The following is a 17,228-nucleotide window of genomic DNA, read 5'->3' as shown; positions in this document are numbered from 1 at the left end:
AAAAAAAAAAAAAAAAAAAAAAAAAAAAAAAAAAAAAGATTGTAAAGCCTTAGGACATGAATAGCTGTGAGAATTATGACTGCACTGCCTTACAAGTTCTAATAAAGGTGATCATCAGCCCAAGTATCAAACCATAACTTCAGTTCTTCAAAGAGAGCTCGAAGCATGTATTTAAAAAAAAAAAAAAAAAAAAAGAAAAAAAACCTACCCAGACTTATGGATTTATCCAAAACAGAAATACAGCGCAGCAAGACTGAGAATATAGAAGGGCAAGAAAAGTCCATACAATGTACAAACACAGTGAAATACTGATGAAATTTGGAAAGTTTCACGTGAACCTCTTCTGTTCCAATGTAAAGTGGTCAACAGAATAAAACGGGCAGCAGGAGTCTATGTTGCGCTGACATTACAGATAAATGGCAAGCCTAAAGCAAGGTGTTGGCAAGCCTAAAGGTCAGCCAAGCAGGTGTTAACTGAAGGCCAACTGCTATGCTACATGTCCAGCAAGCTACTGCACTTTTAGCCCCCATCAAAGAAGCCGGGTATTCTCCAAAGGCTAAAATTGCTTTTTAGAATGGTATAGTTAGGCATTGTACAATGCGAAAAGGAAGACACATTTCAGCAGAAGGATAAGCCAACTACAGCAAACCATTTAAATCCCCACCCATAGCTGTACGTCACAAATACTAATCGTCTGAGAAAGAAAAAAAAATAAATCACTTCAGAGAAATTACCTGCTTTATATACAGTATTAGGTATATTTGGGGTGACACAGTTAAAGCAGACCAATTTGCTGCACATAATTTAAGTAACTCAAGGGAAAATAATATATAATGACAAAAAGCTATTATAAATTACTTTAAAACACAACATTTTCTATTGTTCTGCTAATACAGAGGAAGAATAACATGGCATGAATTTGGCAGTTTCTCATCAACTTCACAGTGTAATTGTATAGTGCATAGTAAGAGTGATATTAATACATTTGAAATACCTAAAAGCACAGTCATAGAGTAGTGGTCAATAGCAGCTAATATTTGTGCCCCAAAACACTTAGTAACTTGCCAGCAGGTGAAGGAGAACATCAGGAGAAGAGTAGATGTATTACAACTCCCTAGGAGATGATTAGCTAAATTATTATAGCCATTTCTTAAATAATCTGATTTTCTCTTCACTTCCATATATCATGCTCATTAGCATTGATCACTTCCAAGTCTCACACACTTATGCTCTATTAAAAGTGAAGATTCGTCCTAAGCGTTAAAACACCTCAATTTCATTCTCCCAGCGCTTCAAGAGGCAAGTTGTTGTAAGCCTCCTTGATCCCTACAGGGTAATTAAGGACTGGATGGATACATTCAAAGACTTACCTGCACCCTGTGGATTTTGAACATCCACCACTAGAGGAAGAAACGATGCTCTACTCAGATAATAAGTACGGTTTCAGCAGCTACATTCGCAGCTTTTGAAGGACTGCATATCTATATGCTGTTGACCTATGAGCTACTTCTGAAAATAGGGAGAAAACTGATATTGACCAATTTTTTATGGGGTGTTGTTTGGTTTTTGTTTTTACATTAAGCTACAATTAAACAGTAAATACCAACTTCAAAACACATCTATTTAGACTGTACTATATATTAGCATACCGTTTTTAAATACAACACTGTGAATCACCAAAGGCCATCCATATGCTTTAGAGCTTTTCATGTGCATATATACATCAACATAATCAAATAACCACAAACACACTCAAGAAAACGAAAAAGCACAAACAGTAAACTAAAAGAAGCAGTTTTAGCTGTCTCATTCTTGCACGTTATTCACTGGGAGAGCATAACACAGCAAGAACCACGGCTCTGGACAAGCACTGCCAAACCTAACCATCAAATCACTGGCAGCTCTTCTACTGCACAGTGCTGCCAGATGCACTGTAAGCATGCACACTGTTAGCAGTTTTCCTTCAATAGCACACAGTAACATTGCTACAAAAGTTCTAAAAATAATGGTAGAATTGTATCTGAGTGCAGATCTCTATCTGCAAGAAATAACTTAATCCCAAATTATTAGCATATTCTGTATCATCCGCAGTATTAACTGATTGGCTCTCTTAAGAGTTATGATGTCCTTATTTCTTACAATGATTTGAAGTAACGTCCAAATACAAGGGTAGGTATACAGTTAATGATTGAAAACAGCCACCTGAAAGTCTGGACTCCAATGAGTCTTCCATTCATACATCAGTTAGCTTAGCAAGTAACATTTTTTGTTTAACTACTCATCTTCTCAGTAACATAAACTAAATTATTATTTCCAAGGCCATCGAGAACATTAGTAACTGGAAGAAAAAAAGAAAAAAAACATGAAAAACACTACTTTACAGAAAATGCAGACAATTAGCCCACTGAAATCAGGGACAAAATGCAGTCTTAAACATACTCACAATAAAGTATTTAATTTCAAAAATAAGTTCTTAATAGTGTAAAGCAGCTATGCATTTCACTAGCATTGAGGACACTCATAGCTAGCAATATTACAATATTAGCAAATTAAGACTTAATTTCCCAATTTAAATGTTTTGCACTGTAAAGTATATTATTGACTTTAACTCATCTGCCAAGCTTTAACAAAGAAAACCAGCTGTCTCACCTTCTCAGTATATAAGAACTCCCATTTCAACAACGTGGAGAGGGAGCAGGTGGTCTTCTTCCACCAGAGCAGCACTACAATACTTGGATAAGTGAGGTTTGAATATGCAACACCTGGTGAAGGTGCGTTTCTCAGCTTTAACTTCAAAGAGAAAGCCAGCTGCTATGAATAACAAGTCCTGCTTACCCTCAGATTTACTAAATGCAAATGGAAAGAGTTAAATGAGATGCATGCATAACTGATTCCTTTTGTAAGTAATTACTTAAAAGCCTCACAGCTGACAAAACTGGTACCACAAGCACAGAGTTTGGACAGGAAGCAGGCAGAAGCTCCAGAAAGAAAAAGAGGAAACACATGTCAGTGAAAGGTGAGGAATGTTACCAAGAACACACAAGAAAACATCAAGGTTTGACTAGGAAGACTGGCAGTCATAGAAAGAAAGTGGGGAAAAAAAAAAAAAGCAAGCAGGGATATAAGTCACTGGAAATGTAGAAACTCGTAATGCACACCACCTAGTGGCACTGATGCCTCTCTAAAGTAATTCATATCCTGCACTGACATTAGCCACTTATTTCACCTTGCAGATATGAAAACCTTGTTAAAAAAATGTAGGCTTCTTAAATTCAAATGCTGACAAAAAGCTATTAGAAATACAAGAAAGGAAGTTTCAAGAGGCACTTTCAAAGGCCCTTTCTGAATTACCTGCATACAAGATAATTAAGTGTAGGACTATAACATCCTTACAGCTTCACCTGTTTGTAGTTACAAATAATTTTTTTCCCTGAGCAGCCCTTGCACAATTATAGATACAGCATATTTAGAAACTGCAATAATCAGTCACCAACACCAATGACTGCAAGTCTGCAACACCCCATTTTTCCAGCACCAAACTAAAGTTTTCCATTGATGAAGAGATCCTGCTCATGTGGCAAAAGTTACATTCTTGCCACTAATTAAAATGTTCTGAATAAGAAAAATTAATGAAGAGAGGAAATAATTATCTGGAAGTAGGTATCAAGCCTAAATAGGATGAATTAGAGAAATCTTACTTTACGCAGCAAGGTGCTACACCTTTGGTATGCATTTAACATTAGCAGTATATACTATCTGTCCTTCCCTCCCACCTGGAATCTTTAAGCCATTAGCCAATTTAAACATTTAAGAAAGGTAGAAGCTTCTGTGGGGAGCTCCGAAAGTGTGTCACTGAATTCCTAATTGCAGAAATAATGGCACCCATTGACAGTCATTAGTGCTGGCTAAAAGTTCATGGAGACCAAACAGGGATGTGAGCACAGTGAGGAGGTGGGAGGTGCATTCCAGTAGGGGTGACAGCAGTTGAAGATTTTTATGAGCATGGCTACAGTTCATCGCTGGCAAAAATGCATAGTTAATATAACTAATAGTGGTGACTGTGCTGAAAAACAGCATTTTGAAGCTAAGAATTTGGTCTATCAAATAGTGTTGCTGTACTTCTCTGTTGTTGTTTCCATGGAAATAAATAGGAGGCATTACTTTCAGAGCAACCTACATACAATTCCATTTAAGATAAGTCATAGAAGACAAATCTGCAGTTGGATTTAAATTTAAAAAATAAAAATGAAATAAAAATGCACATCCCAGCGTGCATATACTAGAAGACAAATCAAAGACTCCCAGAATACCCACAAAATGCACTTTTCCTTGAAGATGTAGGATTACTATTACTGGAATGGAAAATGGCATGTCACAAGTTCCATATCAGTGAAGCAAGTTCTTCAGAGAATAAAGTTTTTATCATATTTCTTATCCCTTTGATTTAAAGGGAATCTATAACTAACACATTATTTATAGCAAAAATATATAACAATGTCATTAAAGTTCCATCAGGTTTCATCTAAAGATTAAAAGTCAACAACCTTCAGTACATTTACCAATATTATGATCTAAAAATGCTAAAATATGCTAAAATAAAATATGCTAAAAATAAAGTCTGCTTTTAAAAAAAAGCAAGGACACAAACATACTGAAAGTAAGAGAAACTTCAGGCAAATTGTTTCTACTTCTGGTGCTGGATGAATCCAACACAAGTAATCTCTTTGTAGAACCTGAAAAAGCAGAGCAAAGCTTCTCCAAGATTTGTTTCCTTGACAACATTGACAGACCACGAGAGGTAAAGATACTTATCACAAGATGTCATGGACTTTTGTACAGATTTTTTTTAAAGTATATATATAGCAGTATGGAAAATGCAGCTATAAAGATAGACTTCTAGAAAAGAAACAAGTTTACACTGGTGTTACTTATATTTTTAAACAGCAAACACATTTGGAATTTCTCAACTGGTGACAAAACTGATACTCCCACAATGTATTAAAGTAACATGAGAACATAGAACTATTCTCTCTGTTCTTTCCAAGCTCCAAAAATCACAATTTTTTAATTTTTATTTTTAACCAGGAATGAAGCATCTAGATGGGGATAACACCACCATATGCTTCTCCCACCTCAGGCAATGTTCTGCTCCATATAGAAGCTGTCCACAGAGATCCTGCATGTAATTGGAGGGTTTAATTTGTGACATTATCAGTTAAGCTTCATTAGGACACTGCTCCATTGACATCTCTGGCACTGAGTTTCCCTCTGCTAAAGGGTTTGCTGTGCTGGAGGAATGACAAGTTTGCTTATTAGTCTGCTAAAGGCCACGTAAAAGACAGCTTTTGAATATTTGGAAGAGCTCTTAGTAGAAAACAGGTACCAAACTCAGCAATTCACAACAGTCAGATTTCTAAGAAAAAGTCAGAGAAGCACTTTATATGCTTGATTTTTTTTTGTTTTTGTAACTAATAATAAAAGTGACAAAAATTCATTCCATATAAAGAAATAGAATCCTTCCACATAATCATTCAAATATCCAACACTCCATTCATTCCATCTGTTTGGCTCTCTGCAGAAAAAAGGGCTGCAAAAAACTAGTCACAAAAGCCACACTTCCTGTGTTTCTTTATGTGGTCATGTTGCACCTACGGCTCAATCTCAAGCAAATTTCACAGAGAATTTGGAGGGACTCTATTCTCCCTCAAGATTTAATCAAGCTAAACAGAGGGAAAAGCACTGCAGGAGCCCTGAAGGATGGAAGAGTTAAAGACAGTCCACAGCCAGCCTGAAGATACAGCCAGTCTCCATCAGTTCCACTGTTTTCAGAACTTCTTTTTCCTGAACTTTTCTCTAAGTAATTCCCACTTATTTTGGAAACACATGCATATTAGCCATACCATGACATATCTCTCTTCCCCTGCTCCACTTCTTCACAATAACATCTTCAAAAAATCTCAGCACTAGATACTGCTCTAGTATTCCTTACTGAGACCACACTAGGAAATGTTTCCAGAACTATGAAGTAAAACTGATGCCCTTACAGAACAGGAAATCTAACCCAGAAGCTGAGATTCACCGATTTTTGCCTTTTTAATACTATTTCTCACACAAGTATTAAGATGAATTTCCATCCAACTGAGCATTGCATTTAATTTTCTTTAACTGAGAAGGATAGAATACAATGGCCTATCAAGCAGTGGAGAGAACAGGATGCTGCTATTTATACTCAAAGAAACATATTCCTTTGAAAAATCCTTTAAGGCACGAGAGTGTGTCAACTACTGAGAGCACAATAAAAAAATATAAAAATATAAGTCATCTCCAGCTGTGGATTCTGAGAAAGTGAACAAAGGCATTACAAGGATTTCTGTTTCCTTGACAACAACATTGCTGGAAGCAAGAAAATAATTAAAAAATAAATCTCCGTGTAACAACAATCTTTAAACTCATCTAGGTATTAACACACCAACATGTAGAACAAGCCCTAGCCAAATTTTTGTGATCAAGAGGCCAAAATCCACCACCTTCAGGAGTTGTTTTTGGCCAACTTGTATTAATGGCTTTTGCAGAACAGTTGTGTAAGAGCTGGCAATCACCTCCTGACCTGTATTATCATCTTGACAGAAATAGTCAGGAGCTTTCGTTGATGTTCAGATGCACTCCTTCCTGCACAATGTTTCTTTCACTATGAAATAGGTATTATGGGCAACAACAAAATGAAATAATTTTGTTATAAAGAGATGCAATATACAGAGAAGCACTTTCAGCACTCAGTAAGCATTACTCTACATCCACACGTAAATCAAATAAGCATGTGTCCATCCTAATACTCAGAGAGCCCAAATTCCTTAAAAAAAAAAAAAAGTTATAAATAGATGAGGCAACGAGGCACCATTAAGAGAAAACAGCTTCAATATTTCTGAATAGCCTATTTAGTAGGTTCATCAACAATAGCATCTTCAACAAGAGAATGATAATTCTATTTTCCACATGCTCCGTTAGTCACAGCACAGTGACCAAAATGAAGTTCCTTGCCACTTTCAAAATAATGGGAAGAACTTCTTGCTATTAGCAAGAAGTGCCCTAGCATTACAAGTGCCCTAACATTGAATAAGTCACTTTGAAAGTTTTTCATTTAAAGTAGAATGCACAGGCTTCCCAGATACTCATCTTCTGCATCAGCAACAGTTAAAGGAATATTGTCAGAGATCTAAGAAACAAAATGTTGGGGGTACTAGCAGTGCCATAGCTCATACTGCTCATTAAATAGTTTGAGTCTAGCTTAGTGGAGACAGCTACCCGTGAGCTTAAAGGAAGCAAGCTGGCAGCCTGAATTCAGTCCGATACAAATAGACACACAAGTAATGGAACAAAGTTGTAGAATGCTATCTATAACGGCTCTTTCTAATGAATTGCTAGCAGAATGCTTGAAAACAAATGTTAGAACTTGTTACTCTGACACAGAGTAGCAGTAATGTCTAGGAAGTCTCTATTGCTACCATCAATGTTATGGATGAAAAGAAGCTATTGTTTTCCCTTGCTCTCAGTCCAATGCAGCAGAACTAAGAATAACAAATTCCTCAGACATCCTACTATGTCATCTTTCTCTTGCAGAACACATAACAACAAATGAAGAAATGAAGGTTTTGAAAATCTAAGAAGGAAAAAAAAAAAAAGCATTTCTTGTACTATTTGACACACTTGGGAAGCAAAACCCATAGACTAGATTTGTCCAGAATAAGTAATATAACACCCTGGAGCTAACGCCTGGAGACAAAATAGTCTCATAAGACCAGAGAAGTATCCAGCAGAGATCTATTGAGTCAGTTACAAAGATGAACTGCTTTGGAGCTCACAAATCCCCTGACTGACTTTCAAACAAGCATAGGCCAGAGGAGGACATAACGGCACCATAAATCTTTGTCATGCTCACTTTCTCTTGGCATCTACTTATGCAATCCACTAGAGACTGACCACTGTGCTAGACAGATCCTCAATCTCAACCAGAAGTATCTAACATCTCTGAAAAAGCTGACAAGTTAAACCAATCTTAAAAGCTCACTTTCCTTCCATAGGTTCAGCTGTCATTCAGCTAAGCTGGAGTACAGTTAGGCAAGTGGAAAACAAAAAGCGTAACAAAAACTTCCAATGTGTTACTCATCCCATTAATCTTCTACTAGCATAGATTTCATATGCTAAAGAGTCAAAGTTTTTCTTTCCTTGATCCTGCTCCTTTATGCAACGTGAACATACTGAAAACGAGGAAATATTTTGCAGAGATGCCAACATTTCAAATAGAAAATAAGACACACAACTGAAAGTTCATACAAACAAAGATAAATATCTTTTAAAATATATTTTTTTAAAAAAAGCCATCCACACCATTATTCTTGCTATGAACAATTATTAAAAAACAAAGACCAGCACCACTAACTACTGAAAACATGTACATCTCCGGGGCTCTATTGCAATTATTTGGTTTTACAAATAAAAGATATAAGAAGATCAACACAGTAAATTGGTAAACATATCTTTCATGATACAACTTTTTACCTATTCTGCTTCTTGAAACAAATATTAAATGATAACATAGGATCCAGAATCCCATATTTGGGCTTCTAAAGCAGAAACAAGTTCTGGTTTCCAGAATGTACTGTAACACTATAAAAATTAGGTACCTCTGATAGCTGTGTTCAGTCTCAAAATCTATACAAAACTTTTCAGCCAAAATTAAAATCATAATCACTATTTCTGTGTCTAAATGCACAAAACCAAAAGTGGCAGGAGCATTCTAAAATTCAGTTATAGCAGCTACTGAAAAAGCAGGTATAGAGGAAAAAGTGTTATCCCACGAAAACAGGTTGGAATCAGTTTGAACTAAGATTGAGATAAGCCTGCAGGTACTTAAACTAGAAATGGAAGCCACTGAAAATACAGTTAAAATGCATTAGTGAAGAGCACTGCCACACTAAGAGCTCCAAATAGCACTTTACCTAATCTGAATCAGGTTTGCTGCCTCTTTTGCTTGCTACAAGCACCTGGCTGGCAATCGCTTCCTCAGGAAGCTCAAAATTCAGAGAAAACTGAGGGCAAAAGACCATTGCAGAAGTATAAATTGGAGAGTTTTTGTTTGTTTGTTTGTTTTTGTTTTATTTTTAAGCTCCTCCTTCTTCAATCCATACTGCTACAAAGTCTTCCAAGTTGGAAGAACTACTCTGGGTAATTAATCTGCAATACACAAATCTTCCCCATAAATTCCTATCTCACTTTCAAGTTCCCGTGAAATCTTCTGACATGGGTTGCAACACAGCCATAAACTTTAGATTTAATGTCTTTCAATACACAAAATGGAGGAAATATCGATTTAATACTAATATATGATTCATTAAAAGAATAATTTAGTTGCCATCCCTTTCTAAGATGCTGCAGAGCCCCATCTGCTGGTAGAAGTGTTACTCAGGAGTATTACGCCCCAGAGCTGATACACGATTTTTCCCAACAGCACCAGTTGATAACTGTTTTGTTTCTTTTATATGCATCCATAGACAAACACACACATACAGAAAAATCCTTAATTAAAAATACTTTTAATGAAAAAAATATAGAAGCCTTTGAAAATGTGCATTCCTTCCTAAATACTAAGAATTTACACAAACAGCTTCAGATTATCTTTCCCAACACTAGCTTATTTTCTTCGGTCAACGGAGACTGACAACATCAACTCATTTTTCACAAACATTCTAGTATGACTTAAAGTCATTCATAAAGAAGATGGCAAAGTGCACACTGGTTAAAGCGGGAGAACAAAATAAGACAACTTATCTTCCCCAGTTTCAGGTAAACTTCAGATATCATAGAATGGCCTGGGTTGAAAAGGACCACAATCAAGTTTCAACCCCCCTGTTATGTGCAGGGTCGCCAACCAGCAGACCAGGCTGCCCAGAGCCACATCCAGCCTGGTCTTGAATGCCTCCAGGGATGGGGCATCCACAACCTTCCTGGGCAACCTGTTCCAGTGCATCACCACCATCTCTGTGAAAAAATCCCCTTTTTTAATGCAGCCCAGAACACAGTTGGCCTTCCAGGCTGCAAGTGCACACTGCTGGCTCATGTCCAGCTTCTCATGCAGCCAGACCCCCAATTCCTTCTTCACAGGGCTGCTCTCAAGATCTGCCCCTAGTTTGTATAAATACCCAGGATTGCCCCAACTCAAGTGCAACACCCTTCACTTGGCCTTATTGAACCACAAATATATATTTGAGATAAATTCTTGTGTGGTATGGAATATAAAACATACAGTGGTGATTTATTTATGATTGTTTAGATTGGAATAAAGAGACTGAGATTTCTAACTTAAGGCAACTAATTCCAAGTATTTCTTTTTTCTTCATTAAAAAAAAAAAAAAATCCTTTCCCAAAAGGGGAAATTCTTAGTTTGTGATAAAACATTTAAGAGGGAAATACTTAGAAGAACAAAAAAGATGCATAATGGTTTGGCTAAATTAAAGAAAAAATGCGAATGGCTGCAGATCTTCTGATTTAATCAAAACTAAAAAACTGCCCTGCAATAGCAGTTTGATCTGCAGAACAGAACTCTCAGATCTGAAAAATCTCCACTGATACTGGGGTGATACCTTCAAACAATACATATCTTGCTGCATAGATTGAAGGACTGAATCACAGAAATTTACATACAAATATTCATTTCTAAGTATTCATGATAAACTGAACGTGCATAGTTTTGTGGCTCTGGATTATACAGAGATGTTAGGCTTCTAACTGTGTTTTGAGTCTTACCCAAATCAGATGCTCAAAGTAAATACTGCAGATATCCTGAATGTCTGTTACCATGAATGTTCCCATTAAAAAGAAAGAGGAACGAGCTTCTGCTGCCTGGATTTCAACTACAAATTCTAAGCAGGTGTTTTTGGAAGAAAACAGCAAAGGAAAAGCTGAAGGAAGGTACAGGATTGGGAAAGAAAAAAAAAAGGTACATCTACATCTGCTTTCAATTGTTTGTTTTATGCTTACATCAGTAAATAGACAACTCCAGGCAGTGGTGGAGAGCCAAAAAATTCCCAGAAGAGAAATTATTACTGTTGTAGTCCTTAGAGATTTGTGGGCTCATGACCCTAGAAAGTTAGAGAGATTAGCTGCATAACATCAAGACAATGCTTAATCTGACTGTGCCCTCTACTGGCTTGAAAGGTAAAGACACTACAGCTCATACCATCAGTCTTCAAACTCATTAAGGAAAAAACAAAAACAAAAAAAAAAAAAACACCCAATAAAAATCATTTCCAGACATTCCTCTGCAGACTACCTTTCAAAATACTGAAGTGCATTTTAATAGGCTTCATAACAGCTACACTGTCACTTAAGTAATGTTCTACACTCCTATAGCCTGAAGTGTTGCCAGTATTTACACACTCCATGTAAACTGAATTCCCATGGTTCAGGGCACATACAGCAAATCCATTCCTTTGACAATCAGCTTTACTTTTAAATACTGCTTCCAATCAAGGTTGGTAGCACCAACCCTTCTACCTCATTAGAAGAAAACCAACAGGCTATTATTCATATTGTTTAATAATTTTACATAACAATGACAACTTTTTTTTTTTTTTTTTTTTTTTTTTTAAAGATTGTTTTACCAAGTTTAGTACATCCACAATTACATTCACTCAACACTATAATGAGGCTTAGGGGCAGTAAACAAATACTAAATAAGTGGTAGGACAGTTTAAGACAAAGTCACACTTAGACATACTTAAGTCAAAGGCAGATACAATTTTGTACAACACAAATATACATTGCTGCTTACCAAAAGAAAAAAAAACATCAGCACTTTTTGTATATCTTAGTATTTTCCTTTTAAGGCTGTTCATCAGACAGCAAACAAGATTTAAATTATTCAGTACTTTAAGCAAGACCTGTTAGAAGAAAAATTACCTTTATTTTTCCTATTTTGCCTCAATGAAAAAGATGTACAAAAATGCTCAGAGTATTTGAACTTGGATAGTCTGACAGGTTAAAGTGGCAAAAAGTGAAAAGGTGGAAGCTTTACTCATGCTAAAAGACCTGGGTTTTTTTTCTTTTCTGTGAAAACCAGTAGACATGGAGGAGAAAAAAAAAAACTGGAGCTGTGTTTAAGACTGAAGAACACCACTGCTTCAAAGATATGAGATCAGCATCTACTTCACATGCCCCCATGGCAAAGTCAGGGGAACGAAAAAGAAAACAAACAATCCTATAAATACATATATATGTACATAAAAGTCAAGCTAAATGACACTAAATTATCTACCACAAATAAAACAGTGAAAAAGCAAAGAAAACTCAATTTTAGCGAGAATTTTGGGGAAAGGAGTAGAAGGAAATGCACTCTAACATGAAATCAGAATTTAAACTAAATTTTAGAGTTATTTCCTCTCTTTTTAGAAATATGCTGATACAAAAGCTGTTCTTCACCTTCTCTACTTGCTAAGATTTATTTAAAACCCCTGAATTTGAGAAAAAAAGTTTCAGGGAGTAGCATAGAGATGTGAGAGGCGAGGGTCAGGTTGGGTGTTAGGAAAAACTTCTTCACCAGAGGGTGGTGAGCACAGAACAGGCTCTGCTGGGGCCACAGTTGTGCCCTGAGTTGCCAGAGTTCAGGAAGCATTTGGGCAATGCTCTCAGACATAGGACTTGGACTCTGTGTGGTCCTTTGTGGAACCAGAAGTAGGACTCCTTACAGGTCCATTCCAACTCAGGATATTCTATGATTATGAAAGGAAAAGTAAGACTTACTATATTGACCAAGTGAACTAAGAATTGAAATCAAAGTCATAAAAGTTAGAAGGAAAATACACTAAGTATTAAATATTCAAAAATGAAAGAAACTTAGAGTGAAAAGCCTCCTCAGACCACAGTAGGACACGTATATATAAGACCCAGGAGAGTACCTGTAGTAGCAGTCACTTATGCCTGATACTGAAAAGCATCTCCTCCCACTCTGAACACGTTACAACTGCCAAACACATGAGCAAACTTTATTCCCAGAAAACCATTACTTAATACAGTATTTTCAAGCCCACTGATAAGTTCAAAAAGCATCTTGTTTTACATTACCTTTATTGTTTTATCCATAGAAGCTGAGAGAAGCATATGACTTTGTTCTCGTACAGTACACCACTGGATTGCATTAACAGGGCCGCTGTGTTTAGACATATGAAATATTAAGCTTTTTGGAACTTCAGTTAATTTATACCTGGATCCTAAATATGGCTTAATTAATTCAGATATCTTTCTCACTGTCTGCTCTCCTGATATATCTAGCTTCACATCACAACTGGTGCTCTCGCTTTGATCAGACTCCTTTTTTTCACAGGCACTGGAATTTTCTTGACGTAACCTTTTAGGGATATACGGTCTGATTCCTTTTGGGGCAGTTGGACTATCTTCATGTGTTCTCTTCTGGGAAGCACCATTTCCAGAGTTTCTTGAAGAGCTCAATGTCTGCTCATAGTTTTTGTAGGACATACATAATGCAGTAGGACTAGAGGACGCTCTCCTACAGTAAGATGTCAAATCACTGTTATTATTCAGTGCATAATGCTCAGGGGGATCTTCACAAACAACGCTCATGTCAAAATTGCCAGTGTTCTCAGTAAGCTGCGTTTCATATGTAGATTTTGTACTCAAAATACCAGGTGCAAAGTGCTGAACAGGATTTGCAGAAGAACTCGGAAGGCTTGCTTGTCTGCTAGTACTGAGATCATCAGCTTTTTCAGTTTCTGCCTCAGGGTCTGAATCATCATAAGCAACCAGTGAGGAACTCATTATGGCTGGATACAGCAGACTCCAGAAATCTCGTGCTGGAATCCTCCAAATGATGATCTACAACAAAGAATTGACCATTCAGAGCACAATTCATTACGGACCCTACAGTTTCAATAACTTAAGTTCTTAAAATCCTTAACTGTTAAATTCCTGTTTATTCCTGGAATTTATTTTTCTATTATAGCACATATGTACATTCAATTATGCAACATAATGTGCCTCTAAGCACTTTGCATACATTTTTTATGCTTTGCAGAGATACATTTGTATGAGACAAAACTATAAAAATGAGTATGGAAAGAAAAACAAACTACAGCAAATCACTCTCCCCTTGCTTGCAATAGCATTCCCTCCCCCTTGCACACAAACCAAAGGCTAATGTAACTATGCAGGCATTTTAGGATATTCATTTATAAGAATATGAATACAAGTACTTTGGAATGAGACTAACAGTATTTATTTCTTTCAATTCATCTGTGTTGTTATGTGTGAAGGGATTCAATTGGCAACAAAAATAAAATGCAGACTGCTCTAAAAGTAATGCTATATTATATTGGTCCATAACATGAGAGTTGGATGCTGGCAGCAGAGGCTCAACCTTCTCACCAATATCCCACTGCATTTTGTTGCTGTGCAACAGATGGCAGCAGAGGAGCAGTCTGACACAATGGCATTTGACGTGAAAGTGTGTATGAAGCAAAGGTGCGTCACTGAATCCTTTCAAGCAGATAAAATGGCACCCACTGATACTCGCTGATGCTCGCTGAATGTTTAAGGAGACCAAACAGTGGATTGAGCACAGTGAGGTGCTGGGTGATGCATTTCAGCAGTGGAGGCAGTGACAGTGACCTCCACTGGCGCAGATTTTAACTGCAGCATGCAGGCTCTTGCTCACAGCTGGCAAAAATGCGTAGCTAATGGTGGTGACTATATTGGAAAAGGCTGTTTTGTAGCTGAGAATTTGTAAGTTCCACACAGCCTGTAGTTTTACATAAGACACATGCCAGAAGCTACATGAAACTCAGTGTTTGCTTTTACTTACAGAGAGTAAAAGCATGAATATCTCCGCTTACTGTGGAACAAACTTTTTCCAAAGCTTCTATGAAAAGAATTCCCACACTGAGACCACATATACAACAAGCTGAATAATTTAACATTGTAACAATCCCAAAAAACCTATTCCCAAAAATTTCAGTGGTGCACATGGAGTATAGATTTAATTGCATTCAAACAACTGACATTTCCACAAAAAGTAATCTTCAAAACTCTAGTCTTTACAATCAAAAAGTAGTGTTATCTTCCAATTGCTAAGATTAATGAAGTGACACACTATCTCTGCTTTGTTTTCTTATTTAGACGTTACTGCTCATCATGCTACAACTATTTAGCCTACAACACTTTGCTTTCAGACAAGAGGCTATCCTCAAAAGCTCCTTGATTATAATGAGAATGCAATGCTGCCTGAACGTCAGCATCTACAAAAGCATTTGCAGAACTGATGCCACAAATGAGAGTCCTACGAATACTGCTGCAGTAGTACACTGGAACTTGTAAGAATTCCTCATTTAACTTTTCAAACTAAAACAAGTATGCTTCCATTAACCTAAAGAATTAACCACAGGCTATGGTCTGCATTCTGTAACACTTACAAGCAACATCCAGAAAACACGTTCCTATTAAGGCATACATATATATTATTGTATATATTTCTATATATAAAATATGTATCCAATTCCTCTCAAATGATCAAGGTGCTTAACTGAAACAGTATGACCAACATTTTAGTTTATAAAAGCATCAAGATCCCCCTCTAGAGGACTCGTTTGAAAACAGTAAGACACCTTCATTCCAAACCTGCCATTAAATAAATAGTTACATTAAAGGACTGCATTTTGCAACAGTTACACTAAGCGGTTACTTTTTGTATTGCAAAGTTGCAAACAGGCTCCCACCAGAATTCCTGGTTTTTAAAGAGCAAACACAGCGAGAAGATGACCTCTGCCTCAAAGCTATAAAAGAAGATATACAAGTAGAGTGGATTAGGCTTTCACTTTATTTAAACAAACAAAACCAACAAAGGACAACAACAACAACAAAAACACCATTAAGCTGAGGTTCTGAGGCAACTACAGGAATCACAAAATCACAGAATTGTAGGGGTTGGAAGGGACCTCCAAAGATCGTCGAGTCCAACCCCCCTGCCAAAGCAGGTTCCCTACAGCAGGTCGCACAAGTAGGTGTCCAGGCAGGTCTTGAATATCCCAGAGAAGGAGACTCCACCACCTCCCTGGGCAGCCTGTTCCAGTGCTCCGTCACCCTCACTGTAAAGAAGTTCTTGCGCACATCTGTGCAGAACTTCCTATGCTGCAGTTTCCAGCCGTTTCCCCTTGTCCTGTCTCCATGCACTGCTGAAAACAATCTGGCCTCACCACTCTGCCCCCCGCACCTTAGATATTTGTAGACCTGGATCAGGTCCCCTCTCAGTCTTCTTTTCTCAAGGCTGAACAGACCCAGTTCACTCAGCCTTTCTTCATAGGGGAGATGCTCCAGGCCCTTCACCATCTTTGTAGCTCTCCGCTGGACTCTTTCCAAGAGGTCCCTGTCTTTTTTGTACTGGGGAGCGCAGAACTGGATGCAGTACTCCAGATGAGGCCTTACCAGGGCAGAGTAGAGGGGGAGGATCACCTCCCTCGACCTGCTGGCCACGCTCTTTTTAATGCACCCCAGGATGCCATTGGCCCTCTTGGCCACAAGGGCACACTGCTCGCTCATGGCCAACCTGTCATCCACCAGGACACCCAGGTCCCTCTCCTCAGAACTCCTCTCCAGCAGCTCATCCCCCAACCTGTACCGGTGCATGCAATTATTCCTCCCTAGATGCAAGACTCTACACTTGCTTTTGTTAAACCTCATCTGGACATTTCCTTGTATTTAGAATCACAGAATGGTTTGGGTAGTAAGAAACCTTAAAGCCCATCCAGTTCCAACTCCCTGCTATGAGCTGGCTGCCCCCCACCAGGTCAGGCTGCCCAGTGCCCTATCCAGCCTGGCCGTGGGCACTTCCATCTCTTTGGGCAGCAGCTCTACAGCATCACCATTCTCTCAGTGAAAAAATTCTTCCCAACATCTAACCTAAGTCTCCCCTCTTTTAGGGGAGATTTCCCATTACCCTATCACTATCAACCAGTGTAAAAAGCTGATTTCTCTCCTGTTTAAAAGCTCCTTTTAAGAACTGGAAAGCCACAGGAAGGTCTCCCCAGGGCCTTCTCTTCTTCAGACTGAAGAAACCCAATCCCTCATGCTTCCTTAGAGAGGAGCTGCAGCCCTCTGAGACAGGATTTCCAGGTTAAAAATAAAATAAAATAAAATAAAATAAAATAAAATAAAATAAAATAAAATAA

At 37.7% G+C, this 17,228-nt stretch overlaps 1 protein-coding gene across 5 annotated transcripts in view; it reads right to left on the bottom strand.

Annotated features, from left to right (window-relative positions):
• Nucleotides 1-17,228, bottom strand: part of WDR25 (WD repeat domain 25) — a 58,525-nt gene that overhangs the window by 40,720 nt on the left and 577 nt on the right. For 2 of the 5 annotated variants that reach the window (XM_042814275.1, XM_042814276.1), the window contains exon 2: nucleotides 13,117-13,884. In XM_042814275.1, coding sequence (XP_042670209.1) covers nucleotides 13,117-13,827 — 711 coding nt within the window. In that variant the 5' untranslated portion in view covers nucleotides 13,828-13,884. The other 3 variants (XM_042814277.1, XM_042814278.1, XM_042814273.1) reach the window with 3 other exon arrangements.

The sequence above is a fragment of the Centrocercus urophasianus genome, unplaced genomic scaffold (genome assembly GCF_019232065.1).
Source record: "Centrocercus urophasianus isolate 14NV4802_14NV808 unplaced genomic scaffold, USGS_Curo_1.0 seq_14, whole genome shotgun sequence".
In the NCBI taxonomy this organism is placed as follows: Eukaryota; Metazoa; Chordata; class Aves; order Galliformes; family Phasianidae; genus Centrocercus; species Centrocercus urophasianus.
Note: the sequence above shows the minus strand (reverse complement) of the source record. Positions and strands in the feature narration are given on the sequence as shown.